The sequence below is a fragment of the Mya arenaria genome, chromosome 1 (genome assembly GCF_026914265.1).
Source record: "Mya arenaria isolate MELC-2E11 chromosome 1, ASM2691426v1".
In the NCBI taxonomy this organism is placed as follows: domain Eukaryota; kingdom Metazoa; phylum Mollusca; class Bivalvia; order Myida; family Myidae; genus Mya; species Mya arenaria.
Window position 1 is genome coordinate 27221337 of NC_069122.1, and position 25191 is coordinate 27246527.

Consider the following 25191-nt stretch of genomic DNA (forward strand, 5'->3'; position numbering starts at 1 on the left):
AGTGGTAACTTTTTTCCAACGTTGTTTAACGTTAGGTACACAAGTGGAGTGTTCTCCCCATATATGGTGTTGGAGTTTGTGAAGCACCAGAAATCAGTGTTATCTTGCAAGCATCCATGAATTGGTCTACTAATATATTGGGAATTTATTTAGTGATCTGTAACCTTTAGACGTCCCGGATTTTATAGAACCCGGGTCACGGCATATGTAATTCCCCACTTACGGAAGCGAAAATGAAAAACAAATGGTGTCTATTTGTTGTGTTTTACGTATCATTTCATGCCTGTCTATGTGCAGAAACATTAAGACTTGTGAATTTGGTACGTAACAATTCGTTTAAAAACGGAAACTTTCTACATTTAATGATATGTTTGATTTGTCACATGTTTTCGCGATGCATAACAAGTAAAGTAAACCTGGGAGGAAAAGTGCGCCCGGTGTGGGGCTCGAACCCACGACCGCCGGAACACTAGCACGGCGCTCTAACCAACTGAGCTAACCGGGCGGCTGGTTCTTACCCACACACACTACACTCCTCCCCCCATTAACCTTTTTGGCCGATGGAGGCACTCCTGCCGTTTACCGCTGCCACCAGTAAAGTAAACCTGGGAGGAAAAGTGCGCCCGGTGTGGGGCTCGAACCCACGACCGCCGGAACACTAGCACGGCGCTCTAACCAACTGAGCTAACCGGGCGGCTGGTTCTTACCCACACACACTACACAAGAGATTTTCAAGATTTAAGATTTATTTAGATCATGGGTTATTACAACCATGTGATCAGAACAATAACGCTTTAACAAACAATTAATTAAACATATATATATAAACAAAGTGGACATATATTACATACAGTTTCCTATAATAGGAAATACTTAAGACAAATAAGTCGTATTGTTTTTAAAGGAGAATGACTATTTGACATTAGATAAAAGGGATTTACAAAATATAGCCAGTTTAATAAGTTCATTAATTGATCTAACTTAATACAATTAGAGTTACGACAAAAGTACAATTTAATATTTTTCTTTCTATCGTCTGAAAAATGTTGACATTCAAACAAGTAATACAAACGGTTATTTATGGATAGACTACTTATTAATTCCCTTATTTTTTCAGTGTGAAAAATCACACTTCAAACTGGAAAAAAATGTCATTTCTAACTTTTTACGAATATGACAACCCTATTTTGATTTACGCAATAAAAAGAGAATTCTTTGTGTTTTCTCCTAAGATATCTCCCATTAGGTGAAGTTTAACACCATAATTTGTTCATGTAATCCATTTGCCTTAGGCCTGGAACCTAAATACTCCCAGCTTAGGCCAATTTCGTTTTGCAAAGTTTGCAAAATTCTTATCCATCAAAAATATATTAATCTCTAATATTTTTATGTATTTTCTCTTTCTGATTGCAGGTATTGGACTAAATTTAAAGTATAATTATTAAACCCTATCATAAATAGCAGTTATAACTATTAATATTTTGGATTGCTCTGGCTGACTACGTTTGTACATGCTGCCATATTTATAGCGATATCGCTTAAATCTATCTGGCTAATTGCGCTGTTATGACTGCAAAATTATATGCGAAATTTTGGGCGAAGTCAATATCGCTTTGATGTTGCGAATGGGCAAGTGCAGAAATTTTAGGTGACTACTCCAACAAAGTCTCCCCCTCAAGAGAGCTCTGACTCTGACTTAAGCAGAATATTTATCTAAAAAAGCATAGTTATAATGTTACTTAAAGACCACTTTACACAATTGGCAGGGACTATCAGATCAAGGAAATTATTTTGCAGACTCGAAGGTGGTGCAAACAACTTGGGAAATTTTGAAGAATTACGGACACTATGGACCATGGACATTACGAACCAGACATTACGGACCAGACTTAGGAACACTACGGACGAGATTTAGGGACATTATGGACCATTTTCAGAAACTAACGGACCATGATTTAAATATTTTTTTTTGAAATTATTCACTCATTGGTTTTTAATTTGTTAATAAATACTTGAATATGAGTGCTCAGTATGACGTTATATCTTCCATATAACTATGAAAAATCCCGTGAAATTCGAATAGATCAATGATTCAATATAAAATCTTGTGAAATTCCAAAAGGTGTTAAAGACCTACGTATTTATAACAATTATGTGAATAATAATCAACGAAATTTGAAAGGTTGGCAGTTAAATCAATTAAAAGCAACAGAAGAAATATTTTCCAAAATAGTTTATTTCCCAAAATAAATCAAGAACATATAAGGACATATCAGTGTATACATGAATCGCGAATGCAATACAACAATAACAATACAGCGAATGTCACCAAAGCCACCATTCGTATCTAAACAGGCCCAAAAAGTCTCGCACATGCTTTGAGCAGACTGCTTGTAGACAACTCGTAAGCAGAATACTCCGCCCAAAGCTTTATGAGCCGGCCTTGTGTCAAGGTTGAAGTCTTGCGTTGGTAGCAGCACAGCTTCCTTTCCTTAACAAGCTTGCACATAATCGGTATTTCATGCGCCTGGATTGGGGATACAACGTGACAGCGCACTTTCACTGAACCTTTCAATTTAAACAAATGAAACAGAAAACAAACACATATGACGATCCAAAGTTTATTTCAGAAAGCAATCTATCACATGTATATGAAAACATTAATATTCACATTTACAAATACACATAAGTTGTATGTAAAATAATAAATCAATGCCCATAATTATCTCAATTATATTATTTTGTTCTTAAACAAACTGTGAGTAATGTTTAGTTCATGGTACGTAATGTTCCGAAATATGGTACATTATAAGATAAAAACATATTTCTTTCATTATTATTCACATTATTATAATAATTTATTAAAAATACATTGATGTTTAACATTGGAATTTCACGGGATTTTTCACAGTTACATTAAAGATAATTGTCATACTGAGCACTCATATTCAAGTATTTATTTAGACTAATGAGTGAATAAATTAAAAACAAATGTTTAAAAGCATTATAAATCATGGTCCGTAAGTTTCTTAATCTGGTCCGTAATTTCCCTAAATCTGGTCCGTAATGTCCCTGCATCTGGTCCGTAGTGTCCCTAAATCTGGTCCGTAATGTCTGGTCCGTAATGTCCATGGTCCGTAGTGTCCGTGACCCATTTTGAAATGGCAATCTTATCCTTTACTTTCAATTCTATATTTATTAATATTATTATTATGCACCTTCATGCCTTATTAGCTGAATGTTTGGCTTTTTTTAGGGCTGACTATCAGCTGACTAACCCCTATTCAAAAATTGTCCATTTTGTTTGCAAAGAAATCTTATTTTTTCACAAAAATGATATTATTGTTCCCCTTCTTACCTGAATTTGTTGTATTTTTTACCTAGAACTTCAACTTATAAAGTGCTTTTTTTACATATTTCCTATCAAGACGATCTTCAGAGGCAAACTTTCCGATTTTTTTGTACGCAAAATAGTGATATTTGTTTAAATTCTTTTCTTGTTAAGATTATTTTGCAGGACTCACCTTTTGTAGTTCTCCTTCAGGTATTAATTTCAGTTTACTTTGGACATTTCTTAATGTGAAATACACAAACATAAGCGTCATAATCAATGGATTATAATCTTCAGTAAGCAACTGTATTTAAGTTTCACAGCATAGAATAAAATAATTAACTACCCGGTGTGTGTTTTTTTGATTATCTCTAAATAATTTGGTTATAATAACGACTTCATCAGATTTTGAAATGCGCTGACACATGAGACAACCATTATATAAGCCATGTTGTCATGTGTCTGATTTTGGCTCACCAGAGCTATTGTGATCGCCCTGTGTCCATCGTCCGTTGTCGTCAACAATTTGACTGTTAAAGCTCTAGAGGTCTCATTTTGGGCACAATTTTAATGAAACTTGGTCAAAATGTTACCCTCAATTAAATTTTTGACGAGTTCGATATTGGGACATCTGGGGTTAAAAACTAGGTCACCAGGTCAAATTAAGGGAAAAGCTTGTTAACACTATAGAGGTCACATTTATGACTGTATCTTCAGAAAACTTGGTCAGAATGTTGATATTATTAATCTCTAGGTCAAGTTCGAATCTGGGTCTTGTGCGGTCAAAAACTAGGTCACCAGGTCAAATTTAAGGAAAAGCTAGTTCACAATCTAGAGGTCACATTTTTGAATGTTTCTTCATGAAAGTTGGTCAGAATGTTTATATTAATAATCTCTAAGTCAAGTTTAAATCTGGGTCATGTGCGGTCAAAAACTAGGTAATTAGGTCAAATCATAGGAAAAGCTTGTTAGCACTCTAGAGGTCATATCTATGACTGTATGTTCATGAAACTTAGTCAGAATGTTTATATTGATTAGCTCTAGGCCAAGTTCAAATCTGGGTCATGTGCGGTCAAAAACTAGGTCACCAGGTCAAATTGAAGGAAAAGCTTGTTAACACTCTAGAGGTCACATTTATAACTGTATCTTCATGAAAGTTGGTCAGAATGTTTATATTAATAATCTCTAAGTCAAGTTTGAATCCAGGTCATGTATGGTCAAAAACAAGGTCACCAGGTCAAATCATTGGAAAAGCTTGTTACCACTCTAGAGGTCACATTTATGACTATATGTTCATCAAACTTAGTCAGAATGTTTATATTGATTAACTCTAGGCCAAGGTCGAATCATGGTCATGTGGGGTCAAAAACTAGGTCATCAGGTCAAATAATAGGAAAAGCATGTTAACATTCTAGAGGCCACATTTATGACCATATGTTCATGGAACTTGATCAGATTGTTATTCTTGATGATCTTTGGGTACTCCTAAGTTTGTTTTAATTAAGTCCCCTCTCGTTGCACTTTCCATCGCCCTGAAAAACACTTATTCCCTCCCCCTGTCACAATTGCCCTTGCCCTGAAAACACTTATTTCACACTTGAATTGGATCAGGTGAGTGATACAGGGCCTTCAGGGCCCTCTTGTTTTTTTTAAAAAAATGCACTTCTCAGTAAACATATTTTTATTAATCAAAAATGTAATAAACTCTTGAACCTGCACTTTCACAGATTGACTGTTTTGACAGTTTTTTAAAATTGTTGTCATGAAATTAGCCATTTTTTGCGGTAATGTCTGAAAACCAGTGAAATAAGGCTGTTTAAAGATCCGATCTCAGTTTTTAGCTCGACTATTTGAAGAATATGGAGAACTATACTACTCACCCAAGCGTCGGCGTCGGCGTCACCCCTTGGTTAAGGTTTTGCGTGCAAGCACACATAGGTTAATATCTCAGCAACTACTTGAGGTATTGCAGTGAGACTTGATACAATGGTACTCAAACATCCAACCTACTCAATTAACCAAGTTAGATAACTCTAGTTTGCATTTAATGCAAATAATAGGCCTTTATTATTTGACTTAGAAATTCTGGTTAAGGTTTTGCGTGCAAGCACACATAGGTTAATATCTCAGCAACTAGTTGAGGTATTGCATTGAGACTTGATACCATGGTACTCAACCATCCAACCTAATTAATTAACCAAGTTAGATAACTCTACTTTGCATTTAATGCCAATAATAGGCCTTTATTATTCGACTTAGAAATTCTGGTTAAGGTTTTGCGTGCAAGCACACATAGGTTAATATCTCGGCAACTACTTGAGTTATTGCATTGAGACTTGATACATTGGTACTCAACCATCCAACCTACTTAATTAACCAAGTTAGATAACTCTAGTTTGCATTTAATTCAAATAAGAGGCCTTTATTATTCAACTTAGAAATTCTGGTTAAGGATTTGCGTGCAAGCACACATAGGTTAATATCTCTGCAACTGCTTGATGTATTGTATTGAGACTCGATACAATGGTACTCGACCATCCAACCTACTTAATTAACCAAGTTAGATAACTCTAGTTTGCATTTAATGCAAATAATTCCCCTTTATTATTCGACATAGAAATTCTGGTTAAGGTTTTGCGTGTAAGCACACATAGGTTAATTTCTACTACTCGATGTATTGAATTGAGACTTTATAGAATGGTATTCAACCACTCAACGTAATTGAATAACCAAGATATATAACTGTATTTTGCAAATAATTGCCCTTTATTATTAGACTTAAAAAATCTGGTTGAAATTTTCCATGTAACCACATTTATGTTACTATCTCAGCACATCATGAATTGCATTGAAATCTAATCTAACAGTGATCCATGCATGTTTGGCCAAAACTTTTCAATCCTTACACTGAAAAGCGGCGGAATAGTCGAGCGAGCTGTCTCTGTGACAGCTCTTGTTAATATTCGCATTTACTTTGATATTTTATGGCTAAAAGCACTACTAACGCTTTAATAAGAATGAAATTTTCAACAGTTTTCCGAACAGTTGAGACTTGTTCTAATGTGAGTTATCGTTTATGACTAAATTGAAAAAAATGATGCCAAAAATTAGCTGATTCTGATACAATAAATAAAGAGTTGTTAAGTTGATCAATCTGTGAGAGTGCAACTAAAATTAAGACATGCTTTTCAACTGCTATCTTGCCTGTTTTAGAAATAGTATGTATTTAATATGTAAATAACATCAGTAAAATCAGAAAATTATAAGTAAAATAACCATGTTCTTTTTCCCCAATATTTGGACTAATATTGCACTGATTTTCCTAATTGAAAAGGCACAGGCAGTCAGATTATATTGAAAAACAAATCACTGTGACATAAAACGAAAGCCTGTTAAATAATTGTCCCTAAATTTAATATTGCCCTGCTTTTTTACCAATATGAAAGTGGTTTCAGTTTAAAAGCTAAAACTTATAAATCTTATCTTCTGTACTGCAGGTGTACAGGCATGGGGACAGAAGCCCTATTGAGATTTTTCCCAAGGATGTCAATCAGATCGAGAAGTGGCCGCAAGGGTTGGGATGGCTTTCTAAGGTTGGAGCTATATCATTATGCTGGATTTTTATTTCCTCATTAAGTTTTTACCTTGCCGATTTTATAGCTAAAAACTGTTTGAATGGTATAATTTAATGTATTTTAAAACATTATCACAATTAGTATACACTTTTTGTAGGAGGTTAAAGGGGTCGCATTACGGCCCAAAAAAGGGCTGAAAAAAACGCTGTTAAATATATTCTTATTATATGTATTTCTGATCCCACAGATTGGTATGAAGCAACACTATGCCCTCGGGCAGCTGCTGAAGACCCGCTACATCGACACCGGCTTCATGAAGGAAGAATATAGAAGATATGAGGTTTGACTCCCATGTTATCTCTAAACAACCTTTAAAATTATTTTTATCAAAGATAAGTCCAAATGATTGAAAGCGATCTTACCTCATATGCAATGAAACACATCTTATAACTAAGGATGATATTACAAGACTTGTTTAGGTGAACAAGATATCAATTGCAATCAAATTTTATGGGATTTTTTTGTCTGTTAATAATTTATCCATTTGTTGCTTTATCTGTAATATTATTTAATTGAAGGTTTTTCCATTTGAATTGTTCAGCTGTTCATAAACTCTCAAAACTGTTCCCATTAATTATATGCTTTCAGGTGTTTAATACAGGTCTATCATTGAAATAAAATTGATATTTCACCGTTTCAAACAGTGAAAATATCAATTTGATATTTATCAATGTTTTGAAATTTTGGCTGGTTTTGCTATCCAAAATGAACATAAGCACCCACAAAGCTGGGACACAAAGAGAAGAACATCATTTCGAAGATAACATTACTTGGTGCTCACTTGGCGAAATATATTATGATCTTACCATGAAACGAACAATTATCTTCTATTTATTTCTTTAACCCCTGCTTGATCATAGCACTGAGAGTGCTGGAAGACTGGGGAATAGCACAAATAGTAAAAAGAGTGCTGCTATATGTTCAGCTTCTATCAAGCTCAAGCTAGTCTGTAGCTGCACAAAAAATAAAGATGGTTAAACCACAAGTTTCTAAGCCATCAGATCAGCAATGATTGCTCACAAACCAGTGTATACCTGCTTTGAGTTCTTAATAAGTTTTGGCCTTACTAAGGCGATCCCACACATTTACCATTTACTATTTTTTGTATTGGAATATATACATTCACCCCTTTTTTTCTTGCAAAACAATATTCTGCATGCATGCTGTTTTTCATAAAAACATAAACATATATATGAATTGTCTAACCAACGCATAATAATGCAATTCTGGCTTTCATTTTAATCTGATTCTATTTGTAATATACAAATGATGTTAGTTTAAAATGAAATGTTAAATTTGATGATTAGTATATGTTGAATAAAAGGAGAATAATTTTTTTTTTTTATTTCTTTCAGTGTCAGATTGTTATTTATTTCACCAAGTGAGTGTTACAAAAGCTATATTTCAAGTATGGTGTAGCCACGAGTGAATATTTACTTTTAGTGTGAATGAGGACTAAAATGGACATCTAATTGTAGCTTTTCAGATGGTGCACATATCAAGATCAACTTTTGATGAGGACTTCCACTTTATGAATGTTTCACCCTGTCAATTGTCAGCTTGTTCGCAAATAATTATGTTATGATAACAATAAAACCATAACTTTCAATCCTTTTTAGATCAGCATTTAACAATAACTTTAAATCTAAATTTAGATCATCATTGAACCATTAGCTTTCAATCTATTTATGGAGCATTGAATTATAACTTTCAATGTATTTTTAGATCAGTATTGAGAGTTCGGATGAGGACAGATGTTTAATGAGTGCTTACTCCAATCTAGCTGGTATGTATCCACCAGACGACGACCAAAAGTTCAACCATGACATCCCATGGCAGCCCATACCTGTACATACAAGGCCGGCTTATGAAGATAATGTAAGAGTTTACTGTAATACTATGGAGCATCAGAATAAAAAACAATGGATTTAACCCCTGTTTCATTGTATGAAGGAATTAAGTTATGTTTACATCTTACAGTTAAAAGTTCTGGTCTGAGATATAGGGCTTTAAACTAAGCTTACTTATCAGCTTATAAGTCCATCATTTTTTTCGTGCATTTTTGTGTATGAACTTATTTGGTTTTCTTCATAGAAAAAAATAATAATAGGAAATACAATGGAACCTATCGGGTTTTTTTGGGGGGGGGGGCGAAAGCAATTTCAAGGGCCAAGGTCACGATGGCCCTTTCAGATTCCCTAATACTTAAACCATACCTCGCCATTTCAATGATTCACCTCAGAAAGAGCAAAAATAACAGGGAATTTTACAAGTTTCGCAATGTTTAATATTACTAGCATCTTAATTATAAAGATTAGGAACATTGATTTGGAACAATCTGAAAATCAGTTGTACGTGTTGGCATGTATTTTAAAGTACTGTGTTACCACTGCGATGTAAGCTTGGGAAATACATTGACGGAATATATTATACTTAAATTTCACTTTTCTAGTTACAAGGCTGACATATGGTTGAGTATACTAAATTATTATTTTATGTATGTTGTTTAAAATAATATATCAGTATAATGCTACAGGAAGCTATTAGATTGTTATGTTTGTTTTTGCTGTAAATACTGTTTGAAGGCCCAAATCTTTTTTTCACAATTTTATTTTGAGGGATAATTTGTCATAACAAGTAAAAAAAAATGGTCAATGTGTCAACATCTGTTGATGTATAGGTTCACAATTTTTTCATGTTTACCGGTATGTGGAACATCATTTTTTTGTTGGACAGTAAATCACCCTTTAATTAATGCTTTGTAGTCATTGTACATTGTAGCCAGAACACTCCAAAAAAATAATTGTAAATTTGTATGCCATCTCAAAATGTGTTTGACAGCATTGATCTAGATCATCAAGCTATTGGGCCCTCAACCAGTATTAAATGAACCTCAAAGTTATCATTGAATACAACACGTAACATAAGTTATTTCCAATGATAATTTTCTTCAGAGACATAAAACTGTTAAAATTAATGATTATTTAGCATGACATTTTAAATCTTCATTTGTAGTTTGCTGTCTTGAAATACTTCCTTAAAGTGACACTCTTATTCAAAATCAATACAAACACATGTATAACTAACATAAATTTTGACTGATAAACCTTAAACTACTTACTAGATAATGCATATATGGAAACTGTTAACTACTGATAACAAGATTGTAACCATGAATTTAATACTGGAAAACGCTAAAATATTAAATGATTGGTGAATGCTTAAAGATTTACTGTGGTCTTCTGTAGTCTTATAAGGTAGAAATACCATGTTTTATGCACATTTCTTTCAAATAAACTTGGTATTCTTCATTATAACCATTTGTTTCTGACATTTATTTATCCTTTTTGGAATATTAAAATAATATTATTAATTGTGGTAAATCTTATTTGGGAGTAAGAGTGCATCTTTAAGGATTTCAATGCTTCTTTTCATTTAAACTCGTAATAAAACTATACTAACCTGGCCCCAATTTCTTCAAAGAAGATGGGTTTATTGCTTTGCACATGTTGGTTGGTCGATATGTCAGATAAGTCTGTAGGTGTGGACTAAAGCTTGTCCAAGGGATAACTAGATTTTGCCTCTACCTATTGTCCTTAAAGTTGACTTAGGGGTTTGAAGTGAACAGTAGATGACCCCTTGATTGGGGTCACCAGGTCAAATCAGCTGGCATTTTGGTCCATGCATATTTTGTTCAATTGTCCAAATATTCTTGACATGGCGCTCCTGAGGGCATAGGATTTGACAAACATCTCTTGTTTCTGTTTAATTTACCCACTTTCCTTTTCTGCGCATAAAGCCTTGCAAACAATAGCAATATAATATGGGGTCACCCAGCATCCAAAATTCACATATTTGTGGGTCAACCTTATAACCTTGTGGGTACCGTAAAATTGTTTGAGAAATTGAGCCTGATGTATTATGTCTTAGGACAGTACACCGTAATAGTTCGTTTTTTACTTTCCAAATATATGAGACAGAAATGTAATTCTTCAAAGATCTGATAAAAAACTGTCGAATGTTTGTTGAAACTTTTCACTTTTTATATTTTGTAGATGTTAAACATGGGTGAGGCGTGCCCACGGTATGACGAACTCCTGGAGAAAACCATGGAGACCTTCGCTATTCAGGAAGAGGAGAAGAGGAATAAGGTGCGTCACACAGGGTTTTCCTATGGATTTTTCATCATTTCACACTTTTTTCCCAACTAGATGACCCAGAGTTTAATTCCCAACATGGGCACATGTGGGTTTGGTTTGTGCAGGTCACCAAGCCAGATAAATGGGTTTCCTCCGGGTACTGCTGTTTCCCCCGGCAACACAAGAGCACACTCTTGCGTAACATCATACCAACAAAGCGAATTTCTTATAGCCTTGCCCATAAGACGGGCCCCCTACTTTCAGATTAGTGACACAGAAGAAATAGATTTGGAAAAAAATAAACAAAATATTTTTCTTTTATAAATTACAGATGTTCTATCAATACCTAGGCAATGTCAGTGGATGGGATCACGAGAATATTTCCAACATTTGGAGAATAGCCGACACCCTGTACTGTGAGGTAAGGCATTTGTTCTGTGTTTTTGACATGAATGTTATTAGTTGCTTAATATTTTGTGTGTTTTGACATTGCAGTTAATAGTTGCATAACACTTTTGTATTTTGACATGGATGTTAATTATAGCTGCTTTGTAAATTGTGTGTTTTGATATGAATGTTAATAGTTACTTAATATTTTGTGTGTTTTGACATGAATGTTAGTAGTTGATTAATACTTTGTGTGTTTTGACATGAGTGTTAATGGTTGCTTAATACTTTGTGTGTTTTGACATGAATGTTAATTGTTGCTTAATACTTTGTGTGTTTTGACATGAGTGTTAATAGTTGCTTAATACTTTGTGTGTTTTGACATAAGTATTAATGGTTGCCTAATACTTTGTGTGATTTGACATGGATGTTAATAGTTGCTTAATACTTTGTGTGTTTTGACATGAGTGTTAATTGTTGCTTACTAATTTGTGTGTTTTGACATGGATGTTAATAGCTGCTTAATACTTTGTGTATTTTGACATGGATGTTAATTATTGCTTAATACTTTGTGTGTTTTGACATGGATGTTAATGGTTGCTTAATACTTTGTGTGTTTTGACATGAGTGTTAATAGTTTCTTAATACTTTGTGTGTTTTGACATGGATGTTAATTGTTGCTTAATACTTTGTGTGTTTTGACATGAATGTTAATGGTTGCTTAATACTTTGTGTGTTTTGACATGGATGTTAATGGTTGCCTAATACTTTGTGTGTTTTGACATGAATGTTAATGGTTGCTTAATACTTTGTGTGTTTTGACATGGATGTTAATGGTTGCCTAATACTTTGTGTGTTTTGACATGAATGTTAATAGTTGCTTAATACTTTGTGTGTTTTGACATGGATGTTAATAGTTGCTTAATACTTTGTGTGTTTTGACATGGATGTTAATAGTTGCTTAATATTTACGACAACACAGATTGCATAGTGAATACATTTATAAGAATAGTTTGATGATCTTTTTTAATAAAGTATATGTTTTTGAATATATATATATTTTTAAGTAGTTTTATTTGAGGGTGAGTGGGATGGAGTTTCATCCACAACTGGCCTTTAAATATTAATATTTTGTAAATTATCACCAACAGAAGTCCCACAACCTGACAGTGAACACATGGGCAGACCAGAAATGGAACAATACTCAGACTGTGTTTGAGAAACTACGAAAACTGGAGAACTTTCAGTTTACCCTGCTCTATAATGGGAGCGAGATGAGCATGCTCAAGGGAGGTAATTTGTGCAGTTTATTTGCTCTATAGTAGAAGGGAGAAGAGCAAGCTCAAGGGAGGTAACTGTGTAGTTTATTATTTTCTTGATTGGGACGGGAGAAGAGCATGCTCAAGGGAGGTAATTGTGCAGTTTATTTTTCACCTTAGTTGAAGGGAGAAGAGCATGCTCAAGGGAGGTCAATTGCATAAGTTAACGGCTTTGATGTATTCAATATGTTGTCTTCTTGTGGCCATATTTGTGTGTACATGGATTTGTTTAATTGAAAGCAGATCACTCTTGTTTGTGTTTTGCATTTGGTTATCTGTTTTAAGTTAAAGAAAAGGAATATAAACACCTACACTCATCTTTGTATCAGGATGTCTATTTTGTATTAAATCTTACAAAACTGGCTTACCTTTAAAGCATAGCTGAATTCATGTTGAAATTCTTTACTGCAGGTCCTCTATTAGGTCGTTACATTGAAAACATGAAAAATAAGATGCAGTTTCTGAATGTTGCAACAAGGATGTACATGTACTCAGGGGTAAGTCCATATCAGTGTCTACTGTATACCAGCATAACTATATACTATTCAACCTAAGCTAAACATCACCTGATACTATTTTGGTTTCAAAATATCTATCTGTTAGTAGAATAGAAACAGTTCATTTAGACATTAGCAACAGTCAGAAGACAGACATTGTAAGCCAAAATGATTAGCAAAATTATTTTAAAAAATATGAATTTATGACAAATTCTGATGCAGCATATCAAATTGAAAAACACTATTTTTTAATTGTTTGTCAGATATGAAATGAATAGGATTAAAGTTTTTTGTACTTCATATCAGGGCTGCTTAAAATATTCAAAACGGGCCTAAAGACCCACCATTATTGGTCCTATACATAATCAAGTAGTACACATTTGGGTAACCTTTCTGGTGTTATTCTGTTACATTATCTTATGGATAACCCAATAAGCATTGTGTCTTAATGGCGAGTCCATGATTACCCCAAAATTGATGGCCTATAAAATGCTCCTGCTAGGCCTAAATAGCAGGAAGGAGCGCCCTGCTGCCCTTTTCCAGCACCCTGCAGCTTCTTAACTAAGACTTGCTGTGCCCTTTTGTTTGACAGAGCCCTCTTTGATGTTTATGATCTATATTTGATATTTATTGGACGTATTGTCAAGTCAATTTTCAGAAATAAGTATAAATATAATAAATATACACAATTTTGACACTTCAGTAGAGATAACAGCAAAGGTATTCATAATAAACCATTAGTATTGAAAGTAGTTGAACACACACATAATTAATATGAATTGACCATTGACTCTTGCAATTGCCCCATTAAGGCTCATTCAATGCACATCAAAAGTACCGTTTCTGACCTAGCACCCTGTACCCTTTCCAAATCCTGGCTGGAGCACTGCTATATAAGTTATGTATGATTTTATGGCCCATATACCATATAGATTTTCAGAAAGTTGAAAAAATGTTGTTTTAGAGCAAATGTTGAACTTGAGCACTTACTCATTTTTTAAAGAGTATTTTCATCTTTTTTTCATAATGAATAACCTTAGTAGGCAAGTTTAAGCACCAAATTCGAGTTAACATTTAAAGCAATAAAAAATGTTTAAAATATGACAGAACCATTATTCATTCTCTTTTGAGAAAATCATAATTTTTTGAAAACTTGATCCTGTTAATCCCATTAACTAGTTTTGAAAATGTTCTTCTTTTCAAGACTTTCAACTGTAAAAGCTGCACTCTCACAGATTGAACATTTTGACAACTTTTTTATTTTTTGCCTTGGAATGAGCCAATTTTTGTAAAAATGAATGGAAACCAGTTATATAAGACAAAAAAAAAATAGAGTGCAGATTTTTATAATTAAGTTCAAAAATTGATGTTTTATGCATTTTTAAACATTAATTTTCGAACGGAAATATGAAAATCTGCAATCTGATCTTTTGTCTGAGCAATCTTTTATCAATTTGCTCATTCCAAGACAAAAAATAAAAAAAGTTGTAAAAAAACGATATATCTTCGAGAGTTCAGTTTTAATACGCTATATATTAAATGAATGACACATTTGGTCAATGGGCAACCACTTGTAAAGTCCAAGTGACCGAGTATTGACCCCTTGTTTCCATATATACCCTGAGTGATTTCCGTTGCATTGACATTAAGTCTTTGAATGACCAATATTATATATTGGACTTTACTGTACTGGATATTATCAAGATTGGCATGTACTTCTGTATAAAAATTAGGGATGGCAAAAGTAAAATTGGTAATGCAGAACATTGATGATCGTCAGTCAGTACCAGACTATGATTGTGTATAGTATTCGATACTTGGACAATCAATCAAGTACCGGTAACCTTAACCATTAAAATTTCTTACCCTTTGTCTATCACTAAAAGGAGCACCAAAAGTTATATATTCACATTTGATGTTCATGAGGTGAAATATTTTACTATCTTACACTAAAATAAACAATTTTACTTTTTGTTGTATGGATAATAAGGATACTACATGTATATGACTGTTAATTGCAGTGTTTAAGAAAAGTGTGCCAAATTGTATGGGAACATAATTTCATTTCTGAAATGATGTTGTTGAAATTGTGTCCCAGCCCTGTACAGCTTAAGTTTGGTTGTGAGAATGGGCTTCAATGAAAAATATCGAATTGATATTTTCACTATTTTAACCAGTGAAATATCAATTATATTTTACTGATTGATTAACTCTCGGTAAACCATGAGAAAGCATATAAAAAAGGTTGATGCAAAAACATCTCTTTTCAATTTTAATGCATATCCTGTGTTACTGATTTGATGATCAAAACAAAGTATGATTTGTGTACAATTTAAAGAATATAAGCAATATTTTGGCACCTTTTGAACTTGGAAGTTTGCGGCCAAGGCGCTTTAATTCAAAAACACATTCATAAAGGCAAATATTTACACATAATTATCATATTCTGTGTTTTTGATCATTAAAGTCAAATGAATAAAACATGATTATAATTTTTGCATAAACCTATATTGTGCACCTTTAACATTAACAATTGTGAATGTTTTCCAGCATGACACTACAGTAGCAGCTCTGTTATCAGCGCTGGGTCTGTTCAACGACGTTAGTCCCCAATACACAGCAACAGTTGTAGTAGAGTTGCACGAGGATCCTTCAAAGTCTTTCTATGTCAACATTTTCTACAAGAACCAGACCTACAATGATAAATTTGTACCGCTAACTTTACCTGGTAAGTTTGGTTTCTGGGGCGGTATTCAATAAGCATCTTAGTGAATATTTTCAACTTTAATAGTGAGAATTTTGTAATTTTGACAAAGATTATTTTAAATACCCGCTACTTTTCATCAGATTTATTCATATGCATGTATTGTTGAGACCATTTTCTTGCTTATTTTCATATTTGTGGTTCACAAACATTGTTTGTTTTCTTAAAATTCAAATTTAAAAAAAAGGCAATTTTTCACTATTATTATAAAGTTGAAATTATTACTAAGACGCTTGATTAGTGATGAAACGATTATCGAGTACAATCGATTAATCATCGCTGACAATGCTATGTCGGTGACAATCGATAGTAGTTAACCAAAATCGATGTCGCTAATGATACTTCCGGTAACTAAATATTGTTTTAGTTTTTTGGTATAAGTCGATTAAATGACAATTTTTCTTTCCAGTAAATTCGTCGAGTTCATTTTTACAAGGGGGGTCACTCTTTTACACAAATGCGGTGATTGTAAACCCTTTTGCTTAATAACTTACAAGCTCTCCCAATTTTTTTCTTTAATTGTTTATATATTTCATAAAACCTTCTTCAATAACCTGTCTCTATGGTGTAGTGGGTCCAGTTTTCCCGTAAATACTGGGGATCCTGGCTCGATGCATTCCGTTTTTGAAACCTTTTTTGGAATCGCTTGTAATTTATTAATTTACTTTTTAGCGACAATTATTTGAAATTAAGATATTCTAATGAAATTTGCCATATAGCAGGTTAGTGAATGCAAAGCTAGTTCACAAATATTTAATATGCTTTTACATGGATAAAATGCTAAGATAACTTACTTGATGTGGTGTGCGTCATTTTGCAATTGATGTGCAATTATTAAGTATGTGTTTTGTTGTTATGCTTTTTTTTAAGTTATTAAACACAGAAAAAGTTAATGGAAATTTACTTACTGTTGCAAAAAGCATGACTATAGCATCACACGCACTGATTCCAGGTTTAACCATTAAAATGATTATGATGATACTATGTCTAAAGAATGTATTCCTTACTGATGTTATGAACTTTCGATTATTATTCGATAGTAAAGCGAAATGCTTAGTCTGATTCGATTCGATTATCGATAGCAAATGGAGTCCGATTTTCAAACACTACGCTTGATAAATATTGAATATGGCCCCTGATCAGTAGAATTCTTTTATAAATACAGCGGGGACCTCAAGAAAAACTGTGATATAAAGAAACTTCTACATATCCAAAATGGATCAAAAATGACACATCTGGCCTTTGAGGACAAATACACCAATTCTGAAGTGCCTACTCATTGTTGCAAACCTTATTTCCTTAAATTGACACAAGAAAGTGATTCAAATCATGGTTAAACCATCTCTGACCATTGTCTTCATTCCAAATTTATAGGTTTTGAAGCTAAAAATAACTTCTGGATGGAATTTTTAAAACTTCATTCAATGGTTAAGCATGATGAAAGCAAGTGCATTGTATGAAAACCTTGAACCTCTCTACACTTATTTTCTCCCACCTCATATAAGAAGATCCAAGAATTCGGCCATGCTTGAAATTTTTATCTTGCTCAAAGATAAAACAAGTACACGCATGGAACTTCTTTTTCACACAATAGCCTCCCGTGTTGAAAACTGTTGTCTAGCATCATGGAAACCTTGTCTTGTGGAAGATTGAAAATCCAAATTATTATTACTCGCTTCAAATGGCACCATAAAAAAGTTTTCACGCTCCATTCATGAAATAATCCTGCACTCTCCTCAGAACTATTTAGAAAAGGATTTGACTATATACATAATCTGAATCACTGTGCGCATATCCATGACAACCAGGAATTATCATATATCTATACGCACAATATTTTCACTTTGCACAAAAGAGTTCCAGCAAAAAAATATATTTTTACTTTATTTTGTTTAACTGTGATGAGAGAAAAAACATCTACCATAGCCGCTCATGTAAGAAAGGTTCATCCCGACCCTCACGCAGGGGGTTCTGCGGAAACTCAGTAAACCAGTAAACTCAGGTTGGGATGAACCTATCTTACACTCCCGGCCATGAAAGATACTTATAATCCTTTGTTACTTTTTCTTAACTACGGCATAATTTCTAAATTACTTAATGGATTTTAATAAAATAACATTCATTGAATAAGCAAAGTGAAGGGAAGTGCATTGAATGAGAACAATAACTATATCTTGATTAATTACAGAGTTATTGCCATTTGTTACTTTTCTTTGTCTACTGTTGAAAACTATTGAATGGAATTAAATGAAACTTCATACAATATGTATAATTGTACTAGCTGATTCTAAAATGTAACTTTATAGCATAGGCCCTCATAAGCTTCTTGTTTTACGGAATTATGGCTTTTTTTCAACTTAGCATTTTCCAAAACTTTGTTTTTGGAAGATGAATTATGGTACAATTAAAATTGATTTGTACACTTGCTTACGGTAACACTCTCAAATACAGGTTGCGTTAAAATTCTGCAATCTTTGATATAATTATACCCCCACAAACCAAGTTTGAGGGGGTATATAGGAGTGAGCTTGTCGATCGGTCGGTCGGTCGGTCTGTCGCTTTTCATGGTTTCCGGACGATAACTCATGAAAGGCTAGACAGATTTGAAAATTTTTTGGTACACAGGTGTAACATCAGAAGATACAGGTCAAGTTGATATTGGGGCTGGTGGGGCCAAGGTCAAGGTCACTGTTACTAAAAATAGAAAAACGGTTTCCGGACGATAACTCATGAAAGGCTTGACAGATTTGAAATTTTTTTGGTCCCAGGTGTAATATCAGAAGATACAGGTCAAGTTCGATATTGGGGCTGGTGGGGCCAAGGTCAAGGTCACTGTTACTGAAAATAGACAAACGGTTTCCGGACGATAACTCATGAAAGGCTTGACAGATTTGAAATTTTTTTGGTACACAGGTGTAACATCAGAAGATACAGGTCAAGTTCGATATTGGTGCTGGTGGGGCCAAGGTCAAGGTCACTGTTAGTAAAAAAAGAAAAACGGTTTCCGGACGATAACTCATGAAAGGCTAAACGGATTTGAACAATTTTGGGTACACAGGTGTAACATCAGAAGATATAGATCAAGTTCGATATTGGGGCTGGTGGGGTCAAGGTCATTGTTACTAAAAATAGAAAAATGGTTTCCGGACGATAACTCATGAAAGGCTTGACGGATTTGAACATTTTTTGGTACACAGGTGTAACATCAGAAGATACAGTTCAAGTTCGATATTGGGGCTGGTGGGGCCAAGGTCAAGGTCACTGTTACTTAAAAAAGAAAAACGGTTTCCGGACGATAACTCATGAAAGGCTAAACGGATTTGAACAATTTTGAGTACACAGGTGTAACATCGGAAGATACAGATCAAGTTCGATATTGGGGCTGGTGGGGTCAAGCTCACTGTTACTAAAAATAGAAAAATGGTTTCCGGACGATAACTCATGAAAGGCTTGACGGATTTGAACATTTTTTGGTACACAGGTGTAACATCAGAAGATACAGGTCAAGTTCGATAGATCCTTCGAAAACTAAATGAGCAAATATTTATCTTAAAAGTAATTGACACTTGGAAAGATGAACAAACAAAACAAATCCAGCATGCTTCATTTGAACCAGATGCCAGTGGAATACCAGCAGAACTTAAGTATGGCATATTTGCCACAGTAGTGCTTACTACAAATATTGACCTGTCAGATGGACTTGTTAATTCGACTACAGGAACAGTCCCGGGATTTATTCCCAGGTGGATAAGGATGCATTCAATCCCAAATATGTACTTGTAAAATTTGATGATGATCGTGTTGGAAGAAAAGCTCGTAAATGCTCTAGATGTCTTATTCCAGAAGAGATCAGCTAGAGCATCAGCTAGTTTTTCTTGTCAGTAGTGTAACTTCTAAATTACTCAACAGATTTAAATAAAACAATACATGCATGATAAAAGAAGATGAAGTGTGCAGTAACCTTGGAGTTATGGCCTCTTTTCAAAGGAATGGTTTGCCATTCCTGTGTCCAGGCGGCATTTGTGGGTATTCGTCACTCCTGTGACAGCTCTAGTTTAGGCTTTTTCTCAAAGAAATAGTTTGCTACATGTATTTATATGGCCACACAGCATTTGGAGGTATTTGTCTCTTCTGTGACAGCTGTTGTTTATATAGAAAAAGTAGGGAAAAATTTGGACCAGTGCAAAAATCCACTGTAGCATTAGAAATTTAATTTTAGATATCAGAGTTTGACATGATAAATTTCAAACATACGTCAGTCCCTCTACACTTTTGTGTCTGCTCTGTATCTCCATATAGAACAAAACACATGATGGTGATTAAGATTTTCAAGTAATAAAAATTGTGTTTTCTAATCATCAGGATGTGCATTCGATTGCCCCTTTGACCAGTTTGTGAAACTCACTAAAGGCGCTGTACCAACAGACTGGAAACGCCAGTGTGGGTACCCCGAACCAAAGGGTAAATCTGGATCCAGTGGATTAAGTACAGGTAGGTGGTGTATGTTTACAGACGGGTAGGAGTTGAATGTTATAATACAGGAACGTGTTGTATGTTATATAACAGGTAGGTGTTGTATGTTTACAGACAGGTAGGAGTTGGATGTTTTAATACAGGAACGTGTTGTATGTGATATAACAGGTAGGTGTTGTATGTTTACAGACAGGTAGGAGTTGGATGTTATAATACAGGAACGTGGTGAATGTTATATAACAGGTAGGAGTTGAATGTTATAATACAGGAACGTGGTGAATGTTATATAACAGGTAGGTGTTGATGTTATATACCAGGAAGAAATTGAATGTTATATAACAGGTAGGTGTTGATGTTATATACCAGGTAGGAGTGGAATGTTATTTAACAGGTAGGAGTTGTATGTTATAGAACAGGTAGATGTTGTATGCTATATAACAGGTAGGTGTTGAATGTTATAGGACAGGTAGGTGTTGATGTTATATACCAGGTAGGAGTGGAATGTTATTTAACAGGTAGGGGTTGAATGTTATATACCAGGTAGGAATTGACGTTTATATGGACAGGTAGGAGTTTTATATTATAGGACAGGTAGGAGTTGTATGTTATAGAACAGGTAGATGTTGTATGTTATATTACAGGTAGGAGTTGAATGTTATAGGACAGGTAGGTGTTGAATATTATAGGACAAGCAGGTGTTGAATATTGTAGTACAAGTAGGTGTTGAATGTTATAGTTTAGATAGGTGTTGAATGTTATAGTTTAGATAGGTGTTGAATGTTATAGTTTAGATAGGTGTTGAATGTTATAGGACAGATAGGTGTTGAATGTTATAGGACAGATAGGTGTTGAATGTTATATGATAGGTAGGTGTTGAATGTTATAGTTTAGATAGGTGTTGAATGTTATAGGACAGATAGGTGTTGAATGTTATAGGACAGATAGGTGTTGAATGTTATAGGACAGATAGGTGTTGAATGTTATAGGACAGATAGATGTTGAATGTTGTAGTACAAGTAGGTGTTGAATGTTATAGTTTAGATAGGTGTTGAATGTTATAGGACAGATAGGTGTTGAATGTTATAGTTTAGGTAGGTGTTGAATGTTATTGGACAGGTAGGTGTTGAATGTTATAGGACAGATAGGTGTTGAATGTTATAGTTAAGGTAGGTGTTGAATGTTATAGGACAGATAGGTGTTGAATGTTATAGGACAGATAGGTGTTGAATGTTATAGGACAGGTAGGTGTTGAATGTTATAGGACAGATAGGTGTTGAATGTTATAGGACAGATAGGTGTTGAATGTTATAGGACAGGTAGGTGTTGAATATTATAGGACAAGCAGGTGTTGAATATTGTAGTACAAGTAGGTGTTGAATGTTATAGTTTAGATAGGTGTTGAATGTTATAGGACAGATAGGTGTTGAATGTTATAGTTTAGGTAGGTGTTGAATGTTATAGTTTAGATAGGTGTTGAATGTTATAGGACAGATAGGTGTTGAATGTTATAGTTTAGGTAGGTGTTGAATGTTATAGTTTAGGTAGGTGTTGAATGTTATAGTTAAGATAGGTGTTGAATGTTATAGTTTAGATAGGTGTTGAATGTTATAGTTTAGATAGGTGTTGAATGTTATAGTTTAGATAGGTGTTGAATGTTATAGTTTAGATAGGTGTTGAATGTTATAGTTTAGGTAGGTGTTTGATGTTATAGAACAGGTAGGTGTTTGATGTTATAGAACAGGTAGATGTTGAATGTTATAGGACAAATAGGTGTTGGATGTTATAGAACAGGTAGATGTTGAATGTTATAGTTTAGGTAGGTGTACATTTATATAGTCTTGGCATGTGTTAAATATTTTAGTACAGAAAATGTTGTTAAATATCATTATACAGTTTGATGTATAATATGAAACTGTATGTACTCAATATTTATGGTATAGAACAGGTACTGTTTATTAGATATATTGTAGTTCAGGAAGGTTACAATATGAACAATCAGATACCAATTTACTTCGCACAGGTAGGGATCATGTTAAATAAGTATATCTGATATCACAATTCTAAAATAATTATTGGGAAGTATGTCCAAGGTTGCTATTAAGATGCAAATAATTGTATAACAAAGAAAATACGATCTGAATATCATTCTTTAAATTGTAATGAATCCTCCTTTTATTCGATATATGTACTTTTTCAGGCTGGATCGTGTCAATAGGACTTACTGGCTTGCTGGTTGTGGTTCTAGTTGTAGGCATAACATGTGTTGTGAAAGAACAAAGAAAACATGCCAACATGCCATATGGACGATTTGATGTCTCTTCATGATCAAAATAATTTTGTTACATAAGGCAAAAAAAATTGGTTTGGTTAGGTGCCTTTCAAAACTTAGGTAAGGTAGGCTTTTTTTTTTCATAGGAACTTGATTGTCATCATTGAAGAATGGCGTTACAGTTATATTCTGCATAAAGCTTTAAAGGTTTTAAGCCTCATATTAAAACGCACATATAAAAACGTATTTTTTTCATTTTTATTATTTTTATTTTTTCACAACTGACCCAAAAATGGCAGGGTCTGTTAACCCAAACCAAATGGTGCTTTTTTTGGCCTTAAAGAGCAAATGTTTATAATTTCAGGGCTTTGCGTATTTACAGCAAATGACCTTTCAATAAAAAGTGCCTTTTCCCTATTTATACATTTCATTCCTAAGAAAGTATTACTTAATATATATTTTACTTATATGTACTTGGTAATTTAAAATATTATGTCAACTTATGTTGCACAATAATAGAACTTTTGAAACAGCAACAGTGAAATTATGATGTTTAAGTTTGTAAGTATATAGAAAAAATAATTGTACTATCAATGTAAAACATTAGGGTTTATTTATGGAATGGTTGGTTTATGTCTCGTGCAGATTTTGTATACAGAATAACTTGTATTTGAGAATAAGGCAACTTTTATCTGTAATATTTGTGATATAAACAATCTCAATGTTCACAATTTTTACTTAATTAATTAATAGAAGGCCCAAATTTATTTTGTGTTTAATAATTTGTGTGTCAACTACTGCATTAAATGAATTTAAAAAGTTGGATTAGTTTTCAAGCTTTGTCTCGGCATCCAATATAAAGCCGGTTAAATCTTTTTTTAAAGTTAGCCAAAATGTTTATTGATAAGTAATATATAAAAAAGCTATGTTTTTTGGCCAATACAACCAAAAGCTTTTTCGATTATTTTTTTCAAATGCTGTGATTTTAAGAAGCCTTATGTATATAAAAATATTTTTATTTTTTATTTTTTGTCTACAGAAAATCTTACATTCAAATTGTTATAATGTCAGTGTTTATTTCAATGTTGCACTCTGATTGGATGAGCTTGATGTTATTTAACCAATGGTATACTACCTTACTATTATCAAATATTATTTTATAGAATGGAAGGTTTTCTTTTTTCCTTCTATACCAATAAATACTTGTTAAACTAATTTTAAATCGTGTTGAACAAATAAATATCAGTATTAATCACAATTTTTGTGAGTATATTCTGTATGAACATAGACGCATGAAGCAATATAAAACATTTATAACCTTATGGCTTTTTTGTGTAATTTTTCTCTGTTTTTCTTGAAAGAATCAAACCTATGTGGTTGCATGTAAGTTTGTATAATTTAAATGAGTGGGATCAGTTTCTTAAACTTCGTAAGTTTCTATTATTCTGTGAACAAAAATCATCCAAGTTATTTTATTCTTTTTGATTATGATGAATTAATATGTGCACATGTATACCATTCCAGTTGAACCATGACGAGCAGAAATGGAACTTGATATAAATTTATAAAAAAAAAAGTTTTGGGGTATAATATCAGACATATATTTTTTATGTATTAGTCTTTAAGCCAAGTATATTACTTATAGTACCCACACTGTTTTATACAAATAACACAATGGCAACAGCTGTTGATTTCAGTTACAAGAAATAATGACATCATATTTATTGCTTACATCATATTCCCATTGTCTGCTTGGGTTCACTTCTTTAAATCTGTTTATGCACTGTATTTGTTGACTTCTGTTTTTTCTCACACCTCAACTGTTTTCTCACACCTCAAGTGTCTTATTTGCCTCAGGTATATAAGAATCTGAATAAATCGTGATATCTTCAACTGTATTTGTTACATTTCTATTCTTACTGATAATATTCTCAATGCCATCTACCCTAATTAATGTCTTTTTAGGCTACTCATTGGAATAAATGGGTTTTAGTGACTGCCTGATTGTAATAAAAGGTTTTGACCTCTTGTGTTATTAATAAATGAGCTACATGTACACAAGTTCAACTGCTAATTTCTTAAAAAGAACTGTATGAATGCTTCTTGTGTTCAAAATTGCTTACCAACTTACAGGCCAGTGTTATTGTAAAATCCCCTGAATGAAATGCGGGTGGTCAAAAAGTAAAGGCCCACTTCAAAACAAAAAAGTACCAAAAAGGCATTGTCTGAAAATACTTCTGAAATGTTCAGATAACTACATGTACAAAATTTATAAGTAAACATGTACATATAAAAAGGATACATGGAAACATAAAATATATATCACTACAGTAACCATGGTTACAAAATAGGAGTGGATAATTCAAGAAAGTTTACC

At 33.4% G+C, this 25191-nt stretch overlaps 1 protein-coding gene and 2 non-coding genes across 3 annotated transcripts; 1 reads left to right on the forward strand and 2 right to left on the reverse strand.

The window, feature by feature from the left end:
* Positions 1-197: 197 nt before the first annotated feature.
* LOC128234588 (prostatic acid phosphatase-like) lies at positions 198-24707 on the forward strand. Its single transcript, XM_052948892.1, has 11 exons — positions 198-320; positions 6829-6924; positions 7154-7246; positions 8692-8844; positions 11022-11117; positions 11437-11526; positions 12644-12785; positions 13223-13308; positions 15859-16036; positions 20435-20563; positions 22743-24707. Exons 1-11 carry the CDS (start codon positions 234-236, stop codon positions 22868-22870), a joined length of 1278 nt encoding a protein of 425 aa, XP_052804852.1. The 5' UTR covers positions 198-233; the 3' UTR covers positions 22871-24707.
* Trnat-agu (transfer RNA threonine (anticodon AGU)) lies at positions 432-505 on the reverse strand. The gene has a single exon. It is a non-coding gene; the product is annotated as a tRNA-Thr (tRNA).
* Trnat-agu (transfer RNA threonine (anticodon AGU)) lies at positions 621-694 on the reverse strand. Its single transcript has one exon. It is a non-coding gene; the product is annotated as a tRNA-Thr (tRNA).
* Positions 24708-25191: the final 484 nt, after the last annotated feature.

Bases quoted from the DNA above. Each gene is read 5' to 3' on its own strand.
- LOC128234588 (XM_052948892.1), top strand. From the start codon at position 234: ATGAAAAACAAATGGTGTCTATTTGTTGTGTTTTACGTATCATTTCAT. The intron at 321-6,828 runs GTACGTAACAAT...TCTGTACTGCAG, and splicing joins CATTAAGACTTGTGAATTTG to GTGTACAGGCATGGGGACAG. The intron at 16,037-20,434 runs GTAAGTTTGGTT...TCTAATCATCAG, and splicing joins TGTACCGCTAACTTTACCTG to GATGTGCATTCGATTGCCCC.